The 27436-nt window shown below is 38.9% G+C and overlaps 1 protein-coding gene across 4 annotated transcripts in view; it reads right to left on the reverse strand.

Moving 5' to 3' along the window:
* Positions 1 to 5416: 5416 nt before the first annotated feature.
* sgk1 (serum/glucocorticoid regulated kinase 1) overlaps positions 5417 to 27436 on the reverse strand; it is a 35908-nt gene continuing 13888 nt past the window's right edge. The window contains exons 7-17 of one of the 4 annotated variants that reach the window (XM_079848868.1): positions 16019 to 16216; positions 14935 to 14995; positions 8669 to 8744; positions 8298 to 8373; positions 8004 to 8192; positions 7735 to 7866; positions 6743 to 6979; positions 6545 to 6640; positions 6277 to 6432; positions 6091 to 6180; positions 5417 to 5914 (exon numbers count right to left, since the gene is read on the reverse strand). In XM_079848868.1, the coding sequence (XP_079704994.1) occupies positions 5747 to 5914; positions 6091 to 6180; positions 6277 to 6432; positions 6545 to 6640; positions 6743 to 6979; positions 7735 to 7866; positions 8004 to 8192; positions 8298 to 8373; positions 8669 to 8744; positions 14935 to 14995; positions 16019 to 16216 (1479 nt within the window). In that variant the 3' untranslated portion in view covers positions 5417 to 5746. Of the gene's footprint in view, positions 5915 to 6090; positions 6181 to 6276; positions 6433 to 6544; positions 6641 to 6742; positions 6980 to 7734; positions 7867 to 8003; positions 8193 to 8297; positions 8374 to 8668; positions 8745 to 8862; positions 9307 to 10761; positions 11307 to 14934; positions 14996 to 16018; positions 16217 to 27436 lie in introns of those variants that run through there. The other 3 variants (XM_079848870.1, XM_079848871.1, XM_079848869.1) reach the window with 3 other exon arrangements.

Genomic DNA, 27436 nt, shown 5'->3' on the forward strand with positions numbered 1-27436 from the left:
TTGTTTGTTACCAGTTACCACAGTTACCAGTGTAGAGTGAATTTGCATTTTCATTCAGTCCACAGCAAAATTTCACCCATATTTTTGACTAAAAAATATGTTAAAAGGCTGAAATGCATAGCACGGTTTATTTATTTATTAATTAATTTGTCAAAACCTGTATTTGAACTATAAATATGACCTATTTAAAGCGGAGTTTTTAACAGTAATTTTACGGTTTAGGATGTTTTTATTATTATTATTATTATTAATAACAGAAAACCAGTTTCAGGGCAACTGTCACAAAAAAGTGCAGTTAAAATCAATATCACCTTTAACGGGATATCGCCCACGTGGTATTAATTTTATTTGCCAGGTCCTAAATAACCTTAAATTTGATTTTAAAATCCCTGCAGATTCAGAATCAGATAGCCTACCGAGGAGTAGAACATTTGCTGAACCTGGAATTGGTGTAGGCCTAATCCCAGCAAAGTGAGCAAAACAGTACGCTCCCATATGTTTTCTGTTTGGTTATTTTGGGAACCACACAAGAACGTTCTCTGTAGGTTCTTTTTTTTTATTTGTTTGTTTGTTTTTTTGCAACTAACGCCCTTGCTTAAATTATTCCCTAAACGTTCTGGCCTGGGACTGGTCATCTACATGGCGGAGCAACAGTTTGAAGAGAATATTGCAAGTTAGTTCACGAGTTCACACCTACATACAATTAGAGGGAGTAAAGTTTAATGTGTATTTGGCGTCCTGTCTAGGGGGAGTACTCCCCCGTATGTAAATGGTTAGGACTAGAAGTGTGGAGAAGGGGTGGTGGTGGAGGGATGCTGCTAAACTGTCAACGAATTGAGGTGAGACTGCTGAATACACCCAGTTAACAATTTTTGGTTCCCAGAACGTTCTTATTTGGTTCCCAAAAAAAAACCAAATGGGAACCATATGGGAAAGTTAACATTCAGTGTTTACTGGGCCATACACCTCTTATCACTGATTGCTGAGTGCTCTCCACTCGTGTTAATTAACTGAATGTGACTCCCGAACTTTGTTAATAAAACATAATTTAAAGTCATATTCTTCCTAAAAACAAATACAAACTGCTTTTTATTAGCGCCAAACCAACGTAATGGCGTACGTCAATGTTTAGCAGAATACCATAAATGTAATAAAATACGTATGTTTATGATGACTCGATTGTAGGACAGCTTTATCAACACGCATACAAAGCTGTCATGGACCAGTTTCTTACGTAATTGTCACATTGGTTTCTTGAACCACTTTTTTGAGTCTGACTTCTCTTCAACTGTGTGTATTTGAATAAGAAAGCTGACTGCATTTAAATTTCCACAGTTGATTGACATATGAACAAGGGCGTTAACAATTCTGTGGCTCCACAGCTCTGAGGTGTCATTAGAGTTCACAACCATACCGCCTCAAGTTATTTTATGTTGCTCATTTTAGTGTTTTCTGCTTTTTAATTCTTACCTCATTTATATCGTAATGCGTGTTACATCAGGGGCCAGTTGCATAAACATAGCCATTATGTTTAGACTGTCTTTAGAACTAGTAGGCCTAGGCTATGAACAAGCAGTGGCTAATCAGTCTTACTTTTCAAATTCATCATCAAATTAGACCAATCTACATTTTTTATGACTTGAAACAGTTGAACAGTCTTAAAGAAAAAAATTGATGACTAACTTATAGCCTAAAGGTGATGATACACAGGGCAACTTTTTGAGCAATGTTGCTGGGCGATCTTGCCGAGCGATTGTTGCTTGGGCACTTTCCCATTGAAAATGGGCAATACATTTCTATCTGGATCATTTAGATCGGTCGTGGGCCCTGTGTCTCATCTGGTCGCCCGTTGACGGCAACATTGCTCAGCAACATTGCTCAAAAAGTTGCCCTTTGTATCATCACCTTAAGACTAGTCTTAGCAGTTATGCAACTGGCCCCATGCTTAGTCTTACAACATCACATTTTTTTCTTTATGTTCATAACTCTTTCAAGTCAGTTATATAAAAACGTAGATTTGTCTAATTTGATACTACAAAGTAAGATTGATTGCCCCTTGACTCAAGGCTAGTTGGTCATGTCATACATAGTGCTTAAGACACAGTCTTAACATATTGGCCATATTTATGTAACCGGCCCACCTCGGCCTAATGGAATATAAAACACTTGATAACAGAATACCCTTCATGATCATTTATTTAGCCTAGATGCAAATGCTATTCTAACGAATAATTTACACTAGCTACTACATATTAGAATATAAATCTACCATGAAATGGATATTCAGGCTAGTTAATTAATCATCAAGTGGCCAAATTTACTTAAATTCACGTAGGCTATAATTAACAGTTTATATAATCTCATTACATAATTAATAGGTTATAATAATATCTAAACATATTATCCACATAATGTAGGCCTATGTACATTATGTTTAATCTGATTGAAAGTTAGTTTGTGGTTTGGAATCGATGCAGCTGACATGTAATATGTCGGTCTGCTGTCACAGATAAACTGAGTTCGAGTCATCAGACACTGTATGTAATTTGCTGTGGTGTGTGAGTTGGGAGTAGCAGCTATTTACATAGACATTATGTACCGCAGTGCTAATGAGTTCACAAGCCATGTTTTCAAGAATAATTGCACCACCCCAGGATATAGGCGTGTTTTTTTTTTTTTTTTTTTTTTTTTTTTTTGCTCAGTGAAAAAACCCTGTCATTTCCAGAACAGCTTATCTTGATGATATAGTGCCCTCTACTGGCCAGAGAACTGCAACTACATGAAAGAGTGACAAGTTCAACGGCACACAAACATGACTCAGTTTGACTAGGTTTTTTTCTTAAATTGATTAAGTGCAGGTGAAAATCTTTACAAACCATTGCAATCATTGTCAATAAAAAAAATAAAAAATACAAACTTCCCTACGTGCTGGAAACCCAAAGCAAATGCAAACACAAATCTGAAAGTAAACAGAAATAAAAAGTTTATACAAAATTTGGTGCATAGAATAACTTTATTATGTGTATATTTGCATGTATGTATCATATCAATCTTCAGATCATGCTTTAAAAAACAAATGTGGTCGCTTTTTAAAAGCAACATTGGGGGGCGCTAGCAGACAAGAGTATCTACAGTATCTATCTATCTATCTCATCTACACTGTATTTACAAAAGATTGGGACACTTGCCTGTTGCATAAACCAAGTTAGACATCATTTTCATAAAGTTTACAGAGTTTTCTTTAATACTGTTCATAACGTTTTGAAATCAGTTAAATAAAAATGTAGACTGGCCTTTTGATATGGAAAAGTAAAAATGACTGCCCCTTAACCAACTGCTAGTGGGTCATACTAGATCATACGACACTGTCTTAACATAATGTTTAGGCTATACAACTGACCCCTGACCATCACACCAACAGGGACTTTAATGGCATTGCATTCTAAATACATATTCATTAATATGGAGTTGGTCTTTATGGACATTAGGGCGCAGTCCCGGTAGAAAAGGGTCTTCACCAAGTCTTCCAAAATGTCTTGGTATGCTGAAGCATTAAAAATTCCTTTCACTGGAAGTAAGGGTCCTATCCTAACTCCTGAAAAACAGCCTCATACTATTACCCTCCTCCACACCATGCACAATGCAGTAAGACATGTACCGTTCTCCTGGCATCCGCCAAACCCAGACTCGCCCATCAGACCGCCAAACAGAAAAGCATGATTCGTCACGCCACAGAACATGTTTCCACTGCTCCAGAGTCCAGTGACTGTGTGCTTTACACCACTCCATCCGACGCTTGGCATTGTACTTTACACTGTGAGGTTTGCATGAAGCTGCTGAGCCATGGAAACCCATTCCATGAAGCTTCCGCCACACAGTTTCTGTGCTGATATTAATGCCAGTGGAAGTTTGGAATCAGCAGATGGCGGCTTTTACGCACCATGCACCTCAGCACTTGGTGACCCCACTTGCTTTTCCACTTTGTGTCCTTTGTTCCTAAACGCTTCCACTTTCCTATAATACCACTTAAAGTTGCCCATGGAATATCTAGCAGGGATGAAATTTCACAAATTGACTTATTGCAAAGGTGGCATCCTATCAGCGTACCATGCTTGAATTCATGCTCTTCAGAACGACCCATTTAATTATTTTAGTACAATGCAATGTTGTCCCCCAAAATTTCTATTGTGAGATTTTATTATACCACATATTTGCATGTTATTGATAAGTGTTATATTTAGTAACCTTTCATTATCACCTGTTGAAAGCCAAAGTATCTTTACAGCTAATAATTTCCTGTGTATCTTGCATAGGATGTCTCTAAAATCTCTTTTACGTAAGCAATGCTCAGGTCAGGTTTACTTAACAAACTACCAGTCATTTCGCTGATGCGTGACCTAGTTTAAGGGCCTGAACTTGCTCAGACCATTACACCGGGTCTCAGAAAAGCAGTTCCAGGAGCCGCAGTTAATACATGCAAACATTGACAGCTGCCAGAGAAATTAAAATTATGCTTGGTTATAGAATGTGCAGGGGTGGCGTGAGCGCTGGGTTGGGAAAGAAAGACTGTGACGCACAACACTGTACTAAAAGAGACCTTTGATCAGCTGAGGTAACCAATGACGTCTCATTTTTGCTTTACACTGTAAAATTATATATCCCAGTGTTATAGTTTCATCTACCTATTGTCTTCTTCAGGAAAACACAAAGATCGTTTTGGGGAAAAATAACCATAAAGTTTTATTGCGAACCAAACAAGGTCACATGATTCAAACATTTTACAATTTTACAGTACATTTATAGTTACATATAAGCATACATTAGGTTTTTGTTCCATATACATTAAAACTAATACATAGACCTTAAAATGTACAAACAAACTTAAATAACTTTTACAGTCTTATTCAATGGAATGTGATGTTCAGACAAACTGGCCCATTTCTGAGCTGTTACGATTACTGTACATCCTAGGAAGACAAAGGAGGGACAGAGACGTCGTATTCCTTGGTCCAGGTGCGTATCTACAAACACCAGCAGCACATTCCTCTAGCACCTTCCGCTCAAGTCAAAAGAACAAAAAAAAAAAACACAAAAAAAGGAAGTGCTCTTTAAATTAGGAAGATAAATGTGCAACTTGATCCCAGACGCGTAACTGAAAGATTACAGAAACATCAGATGCTGATCAATTTTAGTGGTTTTAGCGTCATGTTGACTGTACTTTATATCTGACACGGACTGACATGCCAGATCACATGATTTAGATTAAACAAACATGTGTGAAGGGGTGTTAAAATGAAGGCACATACACATTTACACACACATTCAATCCATCCAAAACACTGAAGTCTAGCACAAACAATCCTATAAAAGTGAATAAGTTGGAAATGAATCTCAAGAAAGGAAAAGTACATAACAAACGTCCATCAGCATCAATCTTCTCTCGTTCTTTTTCCCCATCTGTCTGTCTGACACAACCTGGGGTGAAAGCGGAGGAGAAATCGTGCATTTGGATGCAGACGATGAAGGTGACGAGTCTTTTTTTAACGTGTAAAACTCAGGCCTTTTAACAAAGGCCTTTTGAGCTGCCATATGCCATGTGCAAATGCCCCCTATCTGGAGGCAGGGAAATGAGACGGGCTTTCTTTTCTCATAGTGATGCACTACAGGTGTGAATCCATGGGACAGTGTTTCCATGGTAATGAGCTACAGGTCAAAGTCTATGGGATGAGGTTTCTGCTTCGACGGGCTACAGGTAGGAATCCATGGCAGGGGCGTAAGAGAATCCCAGGAAAGCCTCGCCTGCCTCCGTGATGCTGGCTGTGACTAGAGCGCTGTCCGGGGAGCAGCCGATTGAATTTGGCACCGGCTCGTCTGTGAACTCGGGGTCGAAGTGTCGCAAGTCATTAGGCCCCGTCTGAAACAACAAATTGACATTGGAATAAATTGGTTAGAAGTTGCAATGTATTGCTGGATGTTAACCTCGTTCTCTTATCACAAATGATGCCAGCATGACTAGGGCCTTCTTATCTCTAACATCCAGTGCAATGTGGTCATAACCCACAGTCAACCAAGAAGAGCGCTGGAACGTACCACGTTAGGGTTGAAGGGCGGCGTCAGCTTCTTGGCATTAAGGTCATCCCAGTTTATGGGAGAGAAGAACATGTGGTTCTTGATCTCAGTCTACAAAAGTGAAATAGAAGATACATTAGATATAAGATCATCAAACTGCTATTTGATATAATCAGGCAAAGACTGTTAAAATTCAAATGCACTTACAAAGTCATCAGTGAAGCCCAGTCTCTTGGTTCGGTCTTTTTGCAGCAGGCCTTCCAGCAGGTGTCTGGCAGCGTTGGATATGTTGGGTTTGAGCTGCAGCGGCTTGTTCAAGATGTTGTCGTACATTTCCGCTGTGTTACGGCTGTAGAACGGAGGCTGTGGAGAAACCATAAAAACGGTCAGCAATCATGTAAAAAGCCAAGTACTCAAGTCAGTTCCAAGTTAGCTAACTGACATGAAGTGCATTTATTTTGCTGAAATAACTCACCAGGCCATATAACATTTCATACAGCACTGCACCCAAACACCACCAGTCCACCGTCCGGTCATACGGCTGCTTGTGTAACACCTCCGGTGCCAAATACTGCAAGACAAATAGAGAAACATCAAGACGAGTTCGCTTATCGACTGCAAATGCAATGGCGTTGTTTGAAAGCAGCCGCTGTCTACCAATAAAAGCGTTTACCTCTGGTGTTCCACAGAATGTTGATGTTGTTCCATTGGGTTCTATGTTCTCTTTGCACAGGCCGAAGTCAGTCAGGATTATGTGTCCTTGTGAATCCAAGAGAATGTTCTCTGGTTTCAGGTCTCGGTACACGATGTTCAGCGAGTGCAGGTACCCCAAGGCGCTTGCAATCTCGGCTGCATAGAACCGCGCACGTGGCTCCAGAAAGCATCGCTCCCTTTGCAAGTGATAGAACAGCTATGGAAAGACAAAGAGAAAGAGGAGACCGATTAGGCTGTGAATTCCATATCCTGAATGACATACTTAATCAAGGCTTTCTAGACTCTGCAATCCTGAACAATGGCAGGAAATGAGAACGCCCCCCGCAGCCCCTCAGAGATGTCTGTTGAGTTAGATCGAGTCTAAACCACCACATCTGCTAAATCTGGCTCCCCCACCTCACACACTTTCCCCTCCCAGCCATTTCCTGAGGAGAGTTTCCTATTCAGAGCCCAGCCGCTCCTCTTTGCTTCTCATGACAGGATATCCTTTTTCTGTCTGCATCTACCTCGCTGTCTCCTTCCAATAATCTATTTTCTATCACTCTCTCTTGTCAATATTGTTCTTCTAGAATTAGGCAAAAAGTTGGCAAACCACAGCTCCATAAATAGAAAAATCATTTATAGTATGTTCTCCCCAAAAAGTAGTGTTTCGAGTCAAATAAACACTTTAGTCCAATTCTCACTATTAACTAGTTGCTTATTAGCATGCATATTCCTATGATATTGGCTGTTTATTAGTACTTATAAAGCACATATTAATGCACGACCATATTCAACCCCTTAAATACCTAAACTTAACAACTACCTTACTAACTATTAATAAGCAGTAATTGGGAGTTTATTGAAGCAAAAGTCATAGTTAATAGTGAGAATTGGACCTCTAAAGAGTGACCAAATATTCTTCTATCTGCTGTGTAACTTCTTAAAAACAATGCAAATTAAATTACGCACCTCTCCGCCGTTGATGTAGTCCAGTACAAAGTAGAGTTTATCAGCAGTCTGAAAGGAGTAATGCAGGCCCACCAAGAAAGGATGCTTGACATTCTTCAGTAACACGTTGCGCTCAGACATGATGTGTTTCTCCTGAGGTTAGAGGTCATGATAAGAGGTCTAACATACTTCAGGGTGCATATGCAACCAATGCATTCTACATATTACTGCTAGACAAAAAGCCTAAGGCAGTTGTCACGAGAAGTGAATTGCTTTGTATGATCCCTTACCTCCTTTTTCTTCAAGATGGCTTTCTTTTGCAGCACCTTGACTGCGTAGAACTTCTCATCGCTCCGGTGGCGGGCCAGAAGAACCTTGCCGAAGCTGCCTTTTCCGATGACCTTGAGGAAGTCAAAGTCCGACGGTTTGGCGGTGGGGTTGGAAGAAGGACCGAGGTTTATTTGCTGAGAAGGACTTGGCTGTAGAAGAGAGAGATATGATTAGACAAATACGATTCAGACATTGTTTTGTAGAAATATGCATTGTGCATAATCACACATGCTTTCAATGGCCAAACAACATACCGGTGGGGAAGGGTTGCTGTTCATCAGTTCAGCATCTTGTGGAGGTGTCAAGTTCAAGATGGACTGGACCTCAGGACTGCAAGAAGAAAAGATCAGATGCAAAGTTTTAACAAGGGCAGTTCAGCAAACAAACAAGGAGAAATGTAGAAATGTAAAAAAGTAAAAAAATAAATAGTAACTATTTTAAAATAATTTGTAAATAATTTAATATATGGCCTGGTGAGTTATTTCAACAAAATAAATGCATTTTAAGCCTTTAATTGAAAGCATATTAGCTATAATTGTACATTTAAAAAAAATAATTATAATTTTGGCAAAAGTAGAAAAAACATCTTTACATTTCTTTACATATGTACATAAAATAAACTTACTGCTTGCATGCATAAGAGTTTGTGGAAAGCTTCTGGATAAAGTCATTCAGTCCCATCTTTCTCTGTTTCATAAAGGCTGCACATAAAAGAGAGAGAGAGAAAAAATACATTTAAAAGAAAGATCACTTAATATGCTTCCCTTAATTTGCTAAAGTTGGCTCAAGAGATTCCATTCACTGAAAAACAAAGCCTACCACTGAGATTAGCTACTAGTCCTCTTGTTTTAGAGTAGGTCAAGTCTGGAGCTGGAACGCTCGTCTCCGTTTGAATTGTCATTGTAGTTTTCCACTCCGGGCCAGTAACCAAAAAGACACAAAGCGCTACTGAACTCCTACACTACTGTTCTAACTATTTAAAAGGCTGGGGGAGGAGGCTAGAGATCGCTTTCCGCTAAGAGGCGTGTCTTTGTCTGTGTTCTTACAGAGGAGGCGTGTCCTGACGCAAGTCTCCGTCTTAGGGGGCGTGGTCTGTCGTAGTCAGCCGTGACGTCTATGAGGGGACAGCTGTGAGTGAAGGGTACACCACGAGCACGTCACGCCTCAAAATCTAATGTTTACATGCAGTTGAAAACAAGATCTTCCCGGATCTAACAAGCTCAGCAGGACTACATGTTCTGTTGAGAGCAACGTTAGAAGGGTTCAAAATCGATACAAAACTGGAGCCAATGAGTCACTGCACTTTTCTTTTATTTAAAAAAAAAACTCTGCCTGTCATAATACAACCCCAGTCTTGCTGCACATTCTTAATGTGTCTGTTCAGTATACAACTGTAAAGAGAATATATGCCATTCACGAGTGCACATGTCAATGTATCCTATAATAGCTCACTATTTCGCTCTTTCCCCTCACGTTTTCTCTCAAAGACCCATTTTATTCGTTGTGACAGATGACGCATGAATGAGACAAAAGCAAAGGGATTCGAGCCAAACTTCAGTACTCGTTGGAAAACTACCGACTGTATTAACGGTGAATGAACCGTTCTTTTGTGTCGGATCTTTCAAATGAATCGGTTGAACCGGTTTACAAAAATAGTCCGAACGATTCAATCACGAATCAAACTGATTCAGTCCGAGCCGTTCTGTCAACTCACGAATAGCGATCTCTGTCGACATGTCTGAATAATGAGAAGTAACCGATGATAGTGATAGTAAGAGCATTTTTTTTACAGTAAACATTTTATAAATAAATAAAACGTTAAAAAAAATTTGCATATCATATGCCTACATATTAAATGTTTGAAGTAGGCTAATATTCCACACCGCGATGTCAAGGCCTAATAATGTCACGACGTAAAAATGGCTTAATTAGTTTTTGAATGGGTGTTCAAAACGAATTCGCAGAAATGAGTCGGACTTTTGCTGCATTAACTTGCTTCCAGGAAAATGCAAGCATTCTTCTGCATTCTTTCCTTCTGTCATTTAGAGCCCGTGATGATATGTAACGTTAGCCTACACAAGATCATGAAATGCCATTTGTCACAGTTACACAATGTCATACCCCACTCACATACCCAACTCATAAGTATATATATATATATTTAAAAAAAAAACACTCAAAACATAAGCCTCAATAAGATTCAAACTCATAAATGACTGGATTAATGGTTGGGTTGTGGCAAAAAAAAATCTACATCACAGTAGCACTGTACCAAAGCTTTACAACAAAATGCATTCGAGTCACCAGCGAGTGACAAATGTTCGAGTCACAGTATTAGCTATTAGGAGAAAAAAACTATAGCACCTAACAACATTAATTGAATAAAGATAGCCTAATGCATACATCCCAATAATATTATTTTATTGTGACAATTTAGACATCAGTCATGATACAGTGCAAGAAAGCATGAATTAATACAACATGATGGCTATAATGAACATCCACTTAATATGCATTTTTGCATAGCTCAAACTTAAGTAGGCTACACTGTAAAGTAACCATATCGTAAAGCCTAAAAAGTTTGAACGCTCGTTCCCACCTTCCAGATGTTTTGAATAAATCGCTATAGGCTATTAACTATAGCCTATATTGGCCAATTGGATAGCCTACACATATCACCGGTTTATTATGAATAATGTTCTTGAAAAAAGTACAAACCTTTTATTTCCGCCGAAGTTCTCATTGTGCTGTAAATATCTGTTATGAGAGTCGAGACTGACTAGCGTTTCATATATTTGGCAAAGGCAGGGCCAAGTGCCCATATCAGACTAAACCAATAAAGATATGAATACAGTGTTAAAACCGGGTCACTGCCCCTGAGGTAACGCACCTAGAGATGCCTCCAGTACCGCCTCAATAAGCGAACCACCATTTAAATTAAAACAGTTCCATTGTACAAACTTTCCGCGATATTTTCTGCGAGATTCAACTTACATGTGAGCGGTGAAGTTTTGTCTTTCATAGGGTCAATGAAAAGAGTAAGGAGCCGCAGACACGCTTGATGAGGAAGTTTGGAGGTGAAAGGATTTTCTCAATCCGTCGCATTCCACCAGGGCTGATCTGACACCGGATATCTGCGGGGCGGAGTTTCTCCAGCCCTCCAACAATGTGCTTCACTATTTTCAAGCGAAGCCAGAGCTAAACGATCTTGAAGGCTGTCTGTCAAAGCCCAGTCAGTTGCCTACCTCAACAGAGTATTTTGTGCATCAGTGGCGTGTGCAACACAATTGAGACCATTGAGGGGACTTTCAATGCGGGAATGGAGTGTGTACCTTTAGTTTTGTATTTTTCTGTCTGAATAAGAGAATTCAGATGAAACAAACATGATGAAGCGAACCTCTCAAACACTTAAGTTATTAGAAAAACAAAGCATGAAAATGATCACACATAAAACACTGAAACACATCATCTTTAAACCGGGGCTAGTTGTCACATTGAATGAGGTTTGATTGAGGAATGAGTTGTCACAATAAAAACTTAGCCTACCTTTATTGTAATAATATATAATATCAGCTTTTCCGCCAAATGTAAACACTACAACAATTATGAAGAAAATTATTCACAAAGGGTTTCCGGTGTTGTGCCGAATTTCGACCCTCTGCCAAATTATTACCCCCCCCTCGTTTAAATCAGTACCTGATTGCCTAATCCTAATCCCACCCCTAATCCTAACCCCCTCCCCCACAACTAATCCCAAACCTACCAATAGGGGTAATAATTTGGCGGGGGTCGAAATTCGGCACAACACCTGCATAGGAGGCGTGTGTGCTAACAAGGATGCTAAAGACTGTAACCACTAGTGTCAGTCGCTAGCTAGCACGCCTCTTGAGGCCAGGGGAGTGAGGTTTATACACACAGCTCTTACTGGCTTACATCCATTACACTAACCCCCTTAAAGCGGAACTATGCAGCTTTGCCGATTTCTTCGCTGTTTTCTCGCTTTTTGTTCGCGGGTTTCTCTATAGAGCTCCCCCTACACAGCTTCGGAATAGATATTTGACAACACTGTCGTGGAAACTCGTTGGCGACTCTCCCCCCTCCCATCTTCTCCCGCTCGTCATGTGCATTTGTTTTCAAAGAACCCGGCGAACGCACGGAGCCATGTCCACTGAGGTATGTATGATACACAGAAGGCTAGCATATAAATGTTTAGATAGTGTATGTGTGCAGTGCCGTAAAGCAATTCGTTACATCGCGAGACCTGATATCACGCAATACTTCCTGACGCTGAGGCCCGCCGGCCCAAATTTGCAAGGGTGGTTTTTCGGCTCACAGGCACATGGGGGGTGCGAGACGACCACCATTCAAACCGAAAAAAGTCATATAACTATTACAATGACTCCGAAGCTGTTCGGTTAAGGTAAAAAAGTTACTTACTTCACCTTTAAACCTCACTCCCATCCGGGTCACGGCACCAAATGTACATCGCCTCGGGCGCGCTAACAAGGACGCTAAAGACTGCAGTTGCTAGTGTCAGTCGCTAACGCGCCTCTTGAGACCAGGGGAGTGTGGTTTACAAGCACAGCATTGTTGTGTATAACATTATAACATTTAAAACAAGTGACAACTTTGCTGCGTGATAACTAGCCCTGGTTTTCCCTACCATATGCCACGCTTCTATAAGTCTTCACCACTGTCATAAATGACTTTCATAGGTGTCTATTTTTCGCAACAGTTTTATGCAATGTTTAGAAACTAAGTTTGCAGTTCAATACTCTCTATTTTGATTCTCTTCCCCTTCTGTCTCCTTGTGCTCATCTCATCCAGATTCTCGTCTTTTTCAATCTCTCATTGTGTAAATAGGAAGTGTGTGAGTGAATAGAGGTCTGGGAGAGGATAGAGAGACAGAGGGAGCTCACAGAGATCAATGGGGCTTCAGTCTTAAGTGTCCAACCACTTTGTTTATTTATGTTGGATGATGGAGATTACGTAAAATCTTATTTAAATGCTGCTAAGAACTCAATACAGGACCAAAACATTATGCATACTAATGTGGACTTAAATCATACGCTGGTTTCAAGAGCATTATGCAATTTCCCTCAGACACACACATTCGCATGAATGCATACAAATATGTGCGTACACAAACACACCTGCAATGACTGCATCAGGAGAAACTCTGGAGCTTATGAGATCATTTAGACAGATTTAGTGTATGAGCAATGTTATGTGAACACAAACAAATGTATTAAAGATGTACTGTAGTTCATAGGGATTGTACTAAATTACACATTTATGAGACTGCTAAACAAGTGATTTCAAATTCCCTAATTTCTGGAGTACTCCATACTCTGGCATGATTTGTTTAAATGGGAAACACATTTAAACCAGCTGACTGGTCTCAGGACACGGTCCTCTCTGTACCTGTCCTAGGTTCAGTGTTGTGATATAACAAGGGAACATCTACTTTCCAAAGAAATAAGATAAAGGTAATAAATCAATTATTTTTAGTATTTTTCATTTGCTTTTTTTTTTAGATAAGCTTATCACGTAACCTTTAAATGACTGGTATTATACAACCATGTCATGGTTAAGGAATGTTTGAAAATCTTTTATCCACAGTGTCAGCAACAGATCATTTATGGCTGAGCTATTAATGAGGGCCTTTTTGACTACTTGATATCATGGAAAATAAAACAAACAGGAAACCGCTTCTATGTCACTTCTAATTTATGTCATAACCCAATATAAACTTAAACTTACACTACTGTTCAAAAGTTTGAGGTCGGTAAGATGTTTTTATGTTGTTGAAGGAAGTCTTGTATGCTCACCAAGGCTGCATTTATTTAGTAAAAACAGTAATATTATAAAATATTGTTAGAATTTAAAATAACCATTTTCTATTTGAATATATTTAAAAATTATCAGTCATTTATTCCTGTGATGGCAAAGCTGAATTTTCAGCATCATTACTCCCGTCTTCACTGTCACATGATCCTTCAGAAATCATTCTAATATGCTGAAACTTTTCTTATTATTATCAATGTTGAAAACAGTTTTGCTGCTTAAGATTTTTGTGAAAAAAGTTTTTCAGGATTCTTGTGATGAATAAAAAGCTATATAATAGAAATATAAATCATTTGTAACATTATAAATGTCTTTACTGTCACTTTTAATAATAAAAAAAAAAATCTATACCTAAATTCCAAATGAAAACATTTTATTATGTATTTATTTGTTATATAAGTGCAAAGTAAAAGTGCATATTTGATCAATTTCCTACAAACAAAAAGTTAAACAAGCCCAAAATTGAAGAAGTCAGGCTAATTTAATTTAAAATAGGAAAAATGTCTTAAAAGAACAATTCAAATCTATTATATTCTATCCTTTGAAACTAGACATTTGTTTCCCTTTAAAATCATCCTAGGGCAAAGAAAAGTTCCTCTAATTGAATAATCACACTTATACATACAATATTATCAGTGTCAGTTTTGCAAATACAATGCATGTTCACAAGGACTTGATATGTGTGGTGCATTTGTACCATTACCAGGTGGTGTTGAGTGTTTGCAGTTGAATAGTGTAGGAGTGCTTTATTCACAGAAGTGCTGTTTTGAGCACTTCCCTAAAAATAGTTATTAAAGGTTCAACTCTAAGCCTACATGGATCAAGGTGATTACGGGTTATGCTTATACCAGCAAAACAGAAAAACAGAGAAGAAACAAAGCAACTCAAAAAGGAAGAGAAGGAACTCAACTGTACTGACCAATCGAAGAGAGATCCTGAGGGAATTATGACGATGAGTGAATGAGAGAAAATGTATAAGAAAGAGAAGGAGATTGTGGAAATGAAGGCAATGAAAGGAAGAAAAGACTGGTTGAAAATACTTACTGGTGTCAGAGGGGCAACAATAATCAGACTCAGGGTCTCCATGGTAGTAGAGGTCCATTGCCTGGGAAAAAAAAGTAATGTAGGTCAGTGCAACGTGTCTTCAATGAAAACATTCTTTTGTTGTGTTAATATTGCATGTCTCTTTAGACTTATACACAAGTTTAATGACAAAATGAGGCCTTGCATGGTCCTTAAGGAAGTAACATCACTGAATGTGATGAGTTTCCCTAAATGTTTCTTTTTTAGCGAAACTGCATTTCTAACAATATTAGAAATAGGACTTTGCTTCATTAATAATGTGCCTTAGATTTACTGAGAAACGTGATGACGTCCAGATGGACTGTCGCATCGGTCTTAATCTACAGTTTGCAAAAAATGTAATGATCTGACATCCGGTATACAGTTTTCCACCCAAGCAGCAAAGCTTTCTGTGTGAAGTGAGCGAGAGAGGATGAGAAAGAGAGAGAGAGAGAGAGAGCGACAGAAAGAGAAATTACCCATATCCACTTCTTTAATAACCTCCCTGGAGAGCGGGCTAACAGAATGCTGAAATATGTGAGGGATAGTATTAACATCTTTGCACATGCACCTACGCTAAGCTTTCCTGGCCCATGTGTCTCACTGCTCTTTTTTATCTTGTGTAAACAACTAAGTGGCTAAATTAAGCTCAGTCCAGAAAGATTGAAGAGAAATGGAAAATTGGCGCAAATGTCAACAAATAATGCTTCCAGAAATTTTTCACAAGGTTTGACAACCAGAAGGCATCCAAATGTCTTATTTTTATGCACTCTTTAAAAAATGCTGGATTGTTTCAACCCATGTTTGGGTCAAATATGGACAAACCCAACCATAAAATTTCATCAAAAAATTGAAACCAATGGCTGGGTTTGTCCATATTTGACCCAAACATGAGTTGAAACATCCCAGCATTGTTTTAGAGTGTATCTATTGTTTTATGATTTAAAAATGTAGAAGCTTTTTGTGAAATATTTTGCTTGAAAAGTGTACTTTTTTTACATTTCATCAATTGATATTCATTCATTTTGCATGAGACACTGTAATTTGTTTGTGTTTCTGTGCTGACCTGTGTGCGCTGACGTGGTTGCCATGCCTCCTCGTGCCCGTAAGTGATGAAGGGCCCATTGCAGATGCAACATTCCAGCAGAACGGGGCTTCCCAGCAGGGGTGACATCACCCAGGGACAGATCACATGCCCATCTGACTCAGCCTCCCTCACCTTACTATCATTGTGATGTCGACTGAGCATCTTCCATTTTCTCACCTGTTGAAAAACACAAACGAGGTAAGCCTTGAGGTAAAGCGAGTAAACAGCTAATCATTTAGTTCAGTGGTTTCCCAACAACTTGATGCCAAGGACCCCTAAATATGATGAAAAAAATCCCCTTGCAAGGAACCCCCTTCTTAAAATCTACATTTTCATGTATAAAGACCTGTAAATACTGCGGGTCACCATGATTTCGCCAAATGAGACATGACCCTGGATCAACATATTTTGTTGATCCTTGAACAACATTCTTTGAAAATTTAGTCCTAACCATATCCCTATGCCTAAACTTATAACCGTACCCATAAGTTATCCCTAAAATCGGAGGGAAATGATAGGTGAATAACACTGATGTAGAAGCACCTTGTAAACCTAAACTTGACATAAACTGTAAACTTGTCCCTCAAATCTGATTGGCTGATTGGAATGTCGTTCCAAGGATCAACAAAGATGTTGATCATGTTGGAACATGTACTTATATATACTGTGTGAGCAATCTACAGTGATACTGTAAAGATAACAATAATTGTTTATAAATAATTGATTTTATATTGTTATTTTACCAAAGTCAAAATAAATTATTATATATTACCACTGAAAAATTTGGGGTCAGTTATTTAAAAAAATATTTTCAAATTTGCACCCTATGAGACTTCCTAAAAACAATTTTTTTTTAAATCGTTCCTACCACAAAACGTAACACAAAACTTTTCCGTAATTTTTCCGTTAATTAGCTGATGCTTTTACCAAAAGGGACTCACAGTACATTTAGAGGAGGAACAATCTCTCTGAAAAAAATCTGTTCAAGGCCATAATGATAATAGTTAAAGGATTGACTGTTGTGGGGTTCAATCCACCAAAAACAAAAGTTTAGTTACCAGCTCAGACATTAACCAGTGTCACACCACCTCATGAGTAAGCATTATATGCAAAAAACAACACAATAAGTGAGACAGTAAAGTATAAATAGAAAAAATAATTTCGCCATTTAATAATTAGCTTTTCTCAGTAAATAAATAATCAAGTTAATCAAGACGTATAGGGGGAAATTCACTAAGAATGTATCATTATCGCATAAAATACTGATTCAAAAGTTTCTTTTTAGCACATTCACGACTAAAGATCAGAGTTATGACTAAATCTGTATATGTATTGATAAAAGCTCAAGGGTCAGTGAAAGACGTCACTGCAGCGACTCAATCTTATTCTATAATCCACAATAATCAGGACACACTTTGCTCTTTAGCCTTTGATGCCAGAAATGAAGCACAGATTCCAGGGAAAGGTGATCTCGGAACTGCAACTAGCCTTTCTTAAGGGCCTAGTCTAGTGCACACACACTCAGCCTGGCCCAAATATTTCAACATCAAAAGCTGCCGATTATGTAAGTGCACTTACAGGAAAAAGCTAAGATAAAAAATGGTTAATCAGCAACTCTTCCCTCCCTTCGCACCTCTCCTCCAAACAGTATCTGAGTTGGCATTTCTCATGCAAGGCTTTGCACTGCTATTGTTATATAAAGTCTCTCAGACAGTATTTACCAGGCAGAGATTTTCTAGTCAATACAATGTCATTATATTTTTGAAGACCTGGGGTGTGTTTATGTCTGTTTATGTGTGCATATGTTGCCATGGAGGGTAAATCTCACATTGTAGCCCTGTTTGAGGAGATTAGACCCAAACCCTTGTATGGGATCAGCCTATATTGAATTCCCAAAGGTTTTCCTCCCTCTGCATCCCATCATGAAACCCAGCTGGGAACAAAAGCCACTGAATGTTTCCAGTCCTTCACCTGCAGCATGAAATACTTTTGGGAAGTTGTCCTGTATTTGGTGTGTAAAATGTTCCTGGCAAAAATATTATTTAAACAAATGGTTTAAATTACATTGATTTAAATATGTTTATCTTTAAGCATAAAATGCATTGAATTCAATTGAATCATAAAGCATTAAAATGCACTTTATGTTCATACTTTATTTTGAATTCATAATATGTATAACCATTTAAAGATTACGTACTTCAATTAAGCATACAATATATATTTATACACTAGGCTATACTGTTGAAAAGGCTTTTTAAAGTTTTTAAAAGAAGTCTCTTATACTCACCAAGGCAGCATTTATTTAATGACAAATACAGTAAAAACAGTAAAATTGTGAAATACAATTACAGTTTAAAATAGCTGTTCTCTATTTTTTATATATTTTAAAATGTAACTTATTCCTGTGATGGAAAGCTGTCAAATCATTTTAATAAGCTGATTTGCTGCTTATCATTATCAATGTTGAAAACAGTTGTGCTCCCTAATATTTATGTGGAAATCGTGATTCTATCCTTGCTAATAGGGCTGGGCAAAAAAATCGATTTTTCGATTAATCGTTTTTTAAAATGTGGTCGATTCAAAATCGATTCTCAAACGCCACGAATCGATTTTTTCCCATATTTATTTATCTATTACCCAAAAGCCAGTATTAGTTTTCCTCCACTGTTCATAGGCTTGCAAACTCCATTTTATAGCTAATGCTGTGAGATTTTATGTTTGTTTTATCTTAATCATAAAATAACCTCAACTAGTGCTGCACAATTAATCATATCGCAATCGCGATGTCAAGCCTACGCAATGACGTGAATGTCCTGTGACACAGAAAGACTCGAGCTGATATCGTGCGTGCGCACAAGACAGCCCAGAATACAGTTCTCTTTCGTGCTTGAACGAACAATAACACACACAATTAGGCCAAAATGTCTTTTTGTCGAGTATCTTCATAACATAAGAGCAGTCTTATGATGAACGTGAATGATGAGGCGCGTGTGAGATCCGCGTCTCTGTTAGCAGCGGTTGGTCTCTTAAAGGGACAGTACACAGTAGCCACTAATTATCTCTGTCATTAAAGTTAATCAAAGAACAAAGGGAACAGATAAAAACACTCACTGCTCTTGACTAAATAACTTTTGTAACTTTAATAAGGATTAGTCTATATATACTTTAGAATTAATGCATCGCAGACTGTTTGATAACTTTATTCAATTTCTGTAGGCCTATATGTCCTACCTAGACAGATAAAATATATGCAAGTTTTTTTTTATGGGTTTATATGAGGATTTTTAACCTGTTTGATCAAGGCATGCGACTGTTCTGACTTGTCCAATTTTCAGCATAAATTTTTCATCTTGCATCAAAACCCTGTCTATTTATTGTATGTTTAATATACAGGTTGGTAGCTCTTAATTTCTTTTTATTAATTAACCACTTCCAAACTTATGTTCACTTTACTTTCTTCTTTTTTTTTTTTTTTTATAAATATAGGATTTGTATTAAATATATAGGCTATTCATTGAGTGGAATCGAAATCGAATTTAGAATCAAAATCGAATCGAGAATCGAGAATCGAAATCGAATCGAATTGAGAGCTTGAGAATCGAAATCGAATCGATTTGTAAAATCTGAATCGATACCCAGCCCTACTTGCTAAGTATTAATTTCTATAATTGACAAAAAATATGGAAGATTTACACTTTTAAAAATTAATTTGCCATACCACAGGACCATTTAAATGAACTATTTGAGGCAAAAAGTGATTAAAAACTGTGAAAAAGAAAAATGGTGACCAGTCACAGGAACTAAGATTTAGAGGTTCCCTTATACATTCATTTAACATTTAACATAACATCTTGATGTTGATTTAACAAAAAGTTCATGGACATATGTCATGTGTAAACTAAACTAACATTTATCAGTTTCCATAAAGGCTAAAAATATTTTATGAGTGCTATAGCGTGCAAGTCTTGTCTCTCCAACCCAAGCTATCTAAATGATGACATACTTTAACCTTTGTTGTTTTCATTTAATACTATTTTTAATCAATGCAGACAAACCATGTCATTATAAAAAATAAAAATTAAAACTTTACTCATGAATCATTTTGAACATCCTCAGACGTCCCGAAAGGCACGTTTTCTGAGATTTAGCTCAATTCTGGGGCGTTTTTTGTCCCTCAAGTAGCTAAGCAAAGCCCTACACACTAAATCCTATAAGCATAATTAAACCCGCTCTGTATAGAAAAGTATTCCATTCCCACAGAATAAATACTCCCCCCTAAAATCTATTAGCCCGCTGTGCTTCTTTGTAGCAGAATTGCAGAACGATTCAGGAAAAATTACAGTATGATTCAGGCCTTTTCTGCACCAGTATAAAGCTCTCTAAATATAATAGCTCCTTCAACTTTATAGCGGGAAATATATAAAGTAGGTGAAGGTCACAAACTTCCTCAGAAGAACTTCTATTCAGCTGACACCACTAGCCCACGCTTGGAAGGTGAGAGGGAATTTGGCCCGGAGCCACCCTCGACTGGCTCAGCACCAGAGAGATAGCATGCAACGGTGTATAAGGGCCGGAGAAAGACATGAGGCCCAAAACAGAGATAAAGAATCACCTGAACCAGCGCAGGAGGTCTGACTGGAACTGACACTGATGTTGTCGCTTTAAGGGCTCTGGTGAAAGCACTTCTGTGTGACGTGTTTTCCCTGAAACCTAGTAACCATTAGCCTCATTAACCCCAACCAGAGATTCATACGGGGCAAAGGGTTACAATGCCAGAGATGAGACACGTGAACAAACAGATAAAAATAGTACTTTGCTAATTGGCCTCCAGAAGCCATGATTGTACCTACTTATGCAACAGAAATGGTGTTGTGTACTAAAAATAAGACATGCTAATCAGGGTTATTAAAGCTAACTAAATCTACTCCCACCACTTAAAAAACACATTTTTGTTACTTGAAATAAAATTAAACTTGACTGCTTTAGTTCAGCAACATTTCTCATTATATAGCCTATAAACTATAATATTATCCCAATGATACTAAAACTGGAGCTAAAGTCCACAACATCTCAGCAGGGTTTGATCCGTTTAAAAGCAGAGCTTTTCCAGTGACACATCAAAACAGCTTTGAATTTACGGGAACTAATGACACATGCTCTGGATTGTGGACAGACGAAGGCAAGTGTGTGTTTTTGTGGTTGTGTTTGCACAAAGGAACATTTTATAGCTCAGAAGTTGCTCTTTTATGGCTCAGGATACTTTTTGTTGAAGTATCATTGTTGTCTACATGTTTCTCCTTAGGAAAAATAACAAGAGTATAAATCGATAAAACTAATGTGGTTAGCATGTCTTAGATCATTTGATCCTGGGAGAACTTACTGAGAAATGTTTGAGTTCATTTCGACTTTTGATTGAATCTGAGCTTTTGAGGAGACACATATAAGATTATTGGGGTCTTTTTCTCAGAAGAAAAATCTAAGGAGGAGACATGAACAAGTGCTCCATTTGATCTCATTGCCATTTACACTCTTAAAAAAAGATTCCAAAAGGGTTTTTCCCGTGCAGTGATGCAATAACATTTTGGGTTACTAAAAGGGCCTTTCAATGCACAGTTCTTAAAAAATAAATTTCCCCAAATGTATAGAACATTTTAATAACCTGAAGAACCTTTTGTGCATTGGAAAGAATCCATGGATGTTATAGGTTCTTCATGGAACCATCGATCCCAATAAAGATGTTATGGAACAGAGGACCCGGAGACAGAAGAACAAGTGAAAGTTTGTTTTGCAGCAATGGGCAGACAAACAGGTAAATGGCCAACACAAGGGAGAGGAGAGCACAGGACACAGACGCTGGAGAGGATCGCTGGAGAAGAACGTTTGGGATGATCGCTGGAGGTAACATGGAAGAAGACACGGGAGATAAAGGACCTACAGGTTCCACACACATGGGTAAAACGAGACTAGACGATGAGGGAACACAAGGTGAGTGGTTTATTGGTGAAGTTAATGAGGGAGGTCGCTGACAGGTGCAGGTGATTGTGAAGTAGGTGCAGGTGTGGGTCAAGGAGGATGCTGGGAAATGTAGTGAAGGAGGTGGTGACTAGGCTGGTGACCGTGACAGTACTCCCCCCTCCCGGTCGGCGCGTCCTCGCACCGTAGATGGTGCAACCGGGGAGGAGGGGGGTGGGCGTCCTGGAGCTAAATCAGGATGGTGAGCAGGGCATGCAGACTCCAGGGCGGTGCCGACAGCTTTGGAGACCAGGGCGGAGCAGGCTGTGCAGGCGGTCAAGGCGGAGCCTGCAGTTCAGGTGGCCAGGGCGGGGACGTCCCATCAGGAAACCAGGGCAGAGACGGCAGTTTCAGGGCTGAGAGTCTCGGAAACAGCCTCCGTGAACGGGTAGCCAAAATTTTCTTGGGTGGAGTTTTGGACTCTGGAGCTGGCTTGTGGGCTGAAGCGGGCTCAGGGACCGGCAGCGAATTCTCAGGCGTGGTGGCGGCCATCTTGTCCGAAGACACAGGCACGGCTGACATGGTGTGAACAGTCTCTGGCTCGGCAGGCATGACGTGAACAGTCTCTGGCGTTTCTCTCACGAGAACAGGCTCAAGCCTGGCGGTGACATCGACAGGACGAGACTCTGGAAGGGCGGCGGTCTCGACAGGACGAGACTCTGGAAGGGCTCAGGCAGCGAGGCGGCGGCGATCTTGGCCGGAGACGAACTCTCAGGCATGGCGGCAGCCATCTTGGCCGGAGACAAACTCTCAGGCATGGCAGCGGCGATCTTGACCGGAGACGAACTCTCAGGCATGGTGGCAGCCATCTTGGCCAGAGATGAGGGCTCAAGCGTGGTGGCGGCCATCTTGAGATGGGACACAGTGAGGAGACAGGGACGGAAGGGAGATCTGGAACTGTTTCCTCGACGGTGTAGGAGGATCCACTCAACCACAGAATGTAATCGCTGGAGAAGAATGTTGAGGATGATCGCTGGAGGTAACACGGAAGAAGACACGGGAGATAAAGGTCCTACAGGTTCCACACACATGGGTAAAACGAGACTAGACGATGAGGGAACACAAGGTGAGTGGTTTATTGGTCTGGGCCAAGGAGGATGCTGGGAAATGTAGTGAAGGAGGTGGTGACTAGGCTGGTGACCGTGACAAAAGAACCTTTATATTTAAGGGTGTAGGAGATACAGTTGAGAAATTAACAGGATCACATGTCACTTTCTTTGTTCTTCTTTCCAATGTTGTTCTGAACCCCATTTACTTTTATTGTATGGACGAAAAACAATTGAAACACTCTTAAAAATATACTATTTTGTTGTCTGCAGAAGAAAGAATGTCATACAGGTGTGGAACGACACGAGGAGGGTGAGTAAGTGATGCTATAAGCAAAAGTCTCCATTTAATTATGTTACTAAGAGAAGTGTTAATGTGATATTAAAAAGGTCTCATTTTGTCAGTTTACTTTAAACACTCTACAGCGAAGAATTTAATCAGTCATAACTAATCTGTTTTATACAGTAATTATTTAGCAGAGACTCCATATAAAACACCTATATCTCATCCCAGGCTCACAGTACTAAAGAAGCCTCATCCATCTGAAGGCCTGCGCAATGTGGTCATTCAAACTTTATGCTCATTTCAACCCGGCGAAACCTGGCACTATAAAAACTCGCCCTGCGTGTGTGCGTTTGTGTGATCTGACCACAGACCACATGAGCGATGAGTCATCGGCACAACCTCCCGCTCCTTGCATCTTTCTGCCACATTAATTCCACAAACACAAACAAGCACACAAACCCTCACGCAGAGCGAGAAGGAGCCCCACTGCTCTCCATATTTTCACAGGGCGTGAAATAAAAATCCTTCCAGGCAACATCTACTGTAAAACACGATCATGTTCCTCAGTCAAGAGTCAATAAAGCAAAATGAATGCAACACAATACAGATCCATCACATGCCCAGGTTACTGCATGGGGAGAGTTTGGAAGGACTTTATCTGCAAAACCAAAATGGGCTGTAGCTTCAGAATAACAATTAAAACGATGACTGATTAGCGAAAGATCTGAGCCGACAGTGATGATGAAGGCAGGTTATGAGAATGAACAGAATTAGATATTACTCTCAGGTTGCTGAATGAATTCAGTCATTTCTAGACGCTGCTGCTGCGATTCGGTCATTCTCACCCTGATATACGTTACATAACTTCACCCTCAGGACAGACTGGACACAAAATGATGTGTCATCTCTCTCGCTTTTTCTTTCTCTTATAATATTTCCTCTTCTCCTCTCCCATTCTCCCTGTCAGGACACATATATTTTTAACCCAACCTAACCTTGATATACAGTTGTGTAGCTCCTACAATAAATGTATCATGAATAAAAACATTTATCATGAATAAAACAGCTCGGGCATTATTCTGTGGTTTTTTGAGAACTGTTTGTGGCAAAGCAGGGGAGAAGTAGGCAAGAGGTTATTAAATCAATCGTACTCAAAATCTAACAAGCCTCAGATGGCTAGTTTTAACCATCGTTATTTAATTGACACTGTCTGTCTATCTATATAGTGCTGCAAATAAAACAACATACGGTATAAGAGAGAGCAAGGAATAATACAGCTGGGTTAATATGTTTTTTATATATTTAAAAAAAATTATTGGAAACATGGAAATAATGTTAATTAGTTTCTTTTTAAAAAAAAATGTTGTATATCGAATGATTCCCATATGATCCAAGGGACCCCCATCCTAAAATATAAAGATGGATATATATTTTCATGTATATATACCCATTTATGCTCTGTAAATAGTAATAGTAATGTCAAAAACAGCACATTGTTTCTTATAAATAATTAAGTAAATCAAATTATTAAATAAAATATATTATCTAGACAATATTTACTTTGTAATTTTAATATTAAAATATATAATAAATCTGTATAAAATCTTTGTATTAAATATACTTATTTATATCTCATATTATATCTTATTTATTACATAAAAAATGCAGTTCAAATCAAATTTATTTGCAATATTCCACATTTTTTTTCATTTGTTGCTGTTAAAATGTGCTTCATAAAATCCTTTTATTTCTTGGGGATTCCAGTTTAAAATAAAATGTTAAAAATATTTCCAGTGTATATAGGGATTTTGTCATGTACCCAGATAAAATGAAACATTGGCAATTTATTAAAGAATATTCCTAATGTTTCTGCATATTTTCCTTTCCATATTTTCATATTTTCCTGATTAAAATGTTTCAAATAAATGTTTTCTTGGGAATATTGTTTTAATTGATAAAGAATTTATAGAATCCCCAACATAACTTTCCATTCTTTTAGTCTTTTGCAGTGTCCAAACAAAAACCACTTCCTATGACTTTCAGTTGATGCAATTAGGAATTAGCTAAAGTATTGGCAATTGACTGTGATGTTCTGTGATGTTATTTGGTTTGTCTCACTGTAAAACATACCATCATGTTTAATAAAATCACAGAAATTGGTATGACATTATCAACATTTTAAGCTGACACCCTCACGTAAGCTAACAGTCCCTCACTGAGCAATGGCTAACTTTAGCACTTAACATTTCTCCATCCTGGAAGCTTCCATACTATTATGCAATTCTGTAAATAATCAGATTATATGCTAATACAGTTAATGTGCTAGAGCTTGACCACAGCACTTTTCTGAAAGTTTGCTAAATAAATACATTCTTACATAACAACACAACAGAATGTATTTCAAACTGTCTGTCTGTTACATAAACCGTAACAGCACTGAGGCTGCATATAGCAAGCAGAAATGCTGTCATGTGATCTCTCTCTCTGCAGGGATGACTGAGATCCAGACCCCCTCTGAGCTCTGTGTCATCTTTCTAATACTTATTGTCTGAGAGCCAATCAAACAGTCAGAATAGCAACTGGAAGAAAGTGAGAGAGCGCTCAACTCATCTAACCCAGGCCAACCCTGAGAAGCTGTTTAGCATTGCTAAATGGAAAGACAACATGCTCAGCCTCTTATGCATCCCTACGGCACGCTAAGATTAAAAGCTTGCACCGCAAGGGATCAGAATAAACAAGCAAAATAGAGAAAAATTACATCAAAAGCGAGTTTTGTAGGTCCTGAAGTATATGGCATAGTAATTACCAGACCCTATTTATAATTGTTACTCTCATCACGTTTGCTGTAAACTGTGGTAAGCCATCTGAGGTCATTTCAATCTGAATATTCATAAAATCCTTTTATTTTCTCTCAAATTTTCCATGGACCATGGAGTTTAGTTCTGTCTATTTCTGTGTTTGGCATGGTAATGGTTTGACAATGTTGATGTTTGGTCGCTGCTGCTGCTGCTGTTATTGCTACTGCTGTAGAGTAAGTACAGGACTTGCTACTGCCATTACATACACGACACGCTGCTGTGAGCAAGTAAGACATGCTGCGTCTGATCAATATAGCATACATGAATTACCCGTAGCAGATCTATACAGGTGGAGCTGGGGAAGGTGGAGGGTTTCTGAAAGCGCGCTGCACTGCTACAGTAAATGCTGACCATGTATTTGAAGGTTGAGCAGCGACCTCATTGGCTACTGATACAGCAGGAACCAATCAGCTGTCCCTTATAGAGAATGATCTGATTGCAAGAAGATCGAGTCAAGGACCAATCAGCCTGCGCCAACTACAGGTCCAGACAGAACTTTGTATTTATCACAATATCAGATTTAATTGAACATGAAGGAGAAATTTAAATATTTTTAATGTAAAGTAGGGATTTTGTACGCAGGTAAAATAAAAAATTGGCAGTTTATTAAAGAATATTCCAGGTGTTTCTTCATGTTTTCCTTTCTCTCATCAAAATGTTTCAAACAAATGTTTCTAGAGAATTGTTTTTTAATTGGTCTAATGGCGGTTTTCCATTACCAGTACCAGTTCAACTCGACTCGACTCGACTCGCCTCGTCTCGACTCGGCTCACTTTTCGCTCCGTTTTCCATTGCAGATAGTACCTCCACAATAGTACCTGGTCGTCATAGCGACGCCGCAGGAAACTGCCGTGCTTAATCTTCTACGCGAGACACACCCGCTACCCACACACACAGGACAATGGAGGAAATCGAGTGTATGCTGTTTTTGGATGTTTTTGTTTTTGCTGTTTTTTATTCAGGATACTCCGTCTGGCGCGTGCAATGATGACGCAGTGAATAGTGACGATTCTCTCTGACCAATCAGCAGTCTGCCGTGTTTTCACGTCACATTTTAGTATCGCCTCAGCTCGCTTAGAACCTCGCCGGAGGTGGTACGAAAAAAAGTACCTGGAAGCAGGTACAGGTACAACTTTTACACAGTGGAAAACCAAACAAAGGCGAGTTGAGTCGAGTCGAGCCGAGGCGAGCTGGT

The sequence above is a fragment of the Squalius cephalus genome (assembly GCF_949319135.1).
Source record: "Squalius cephalus genome assembly, chromosome: 18".
Lineage (NCBI taxonomy): Eukaryota > Metazoa > Chordata > Actinopteri > Cypriniformes > Leuciscidae > Squalius > Squalius cephalus.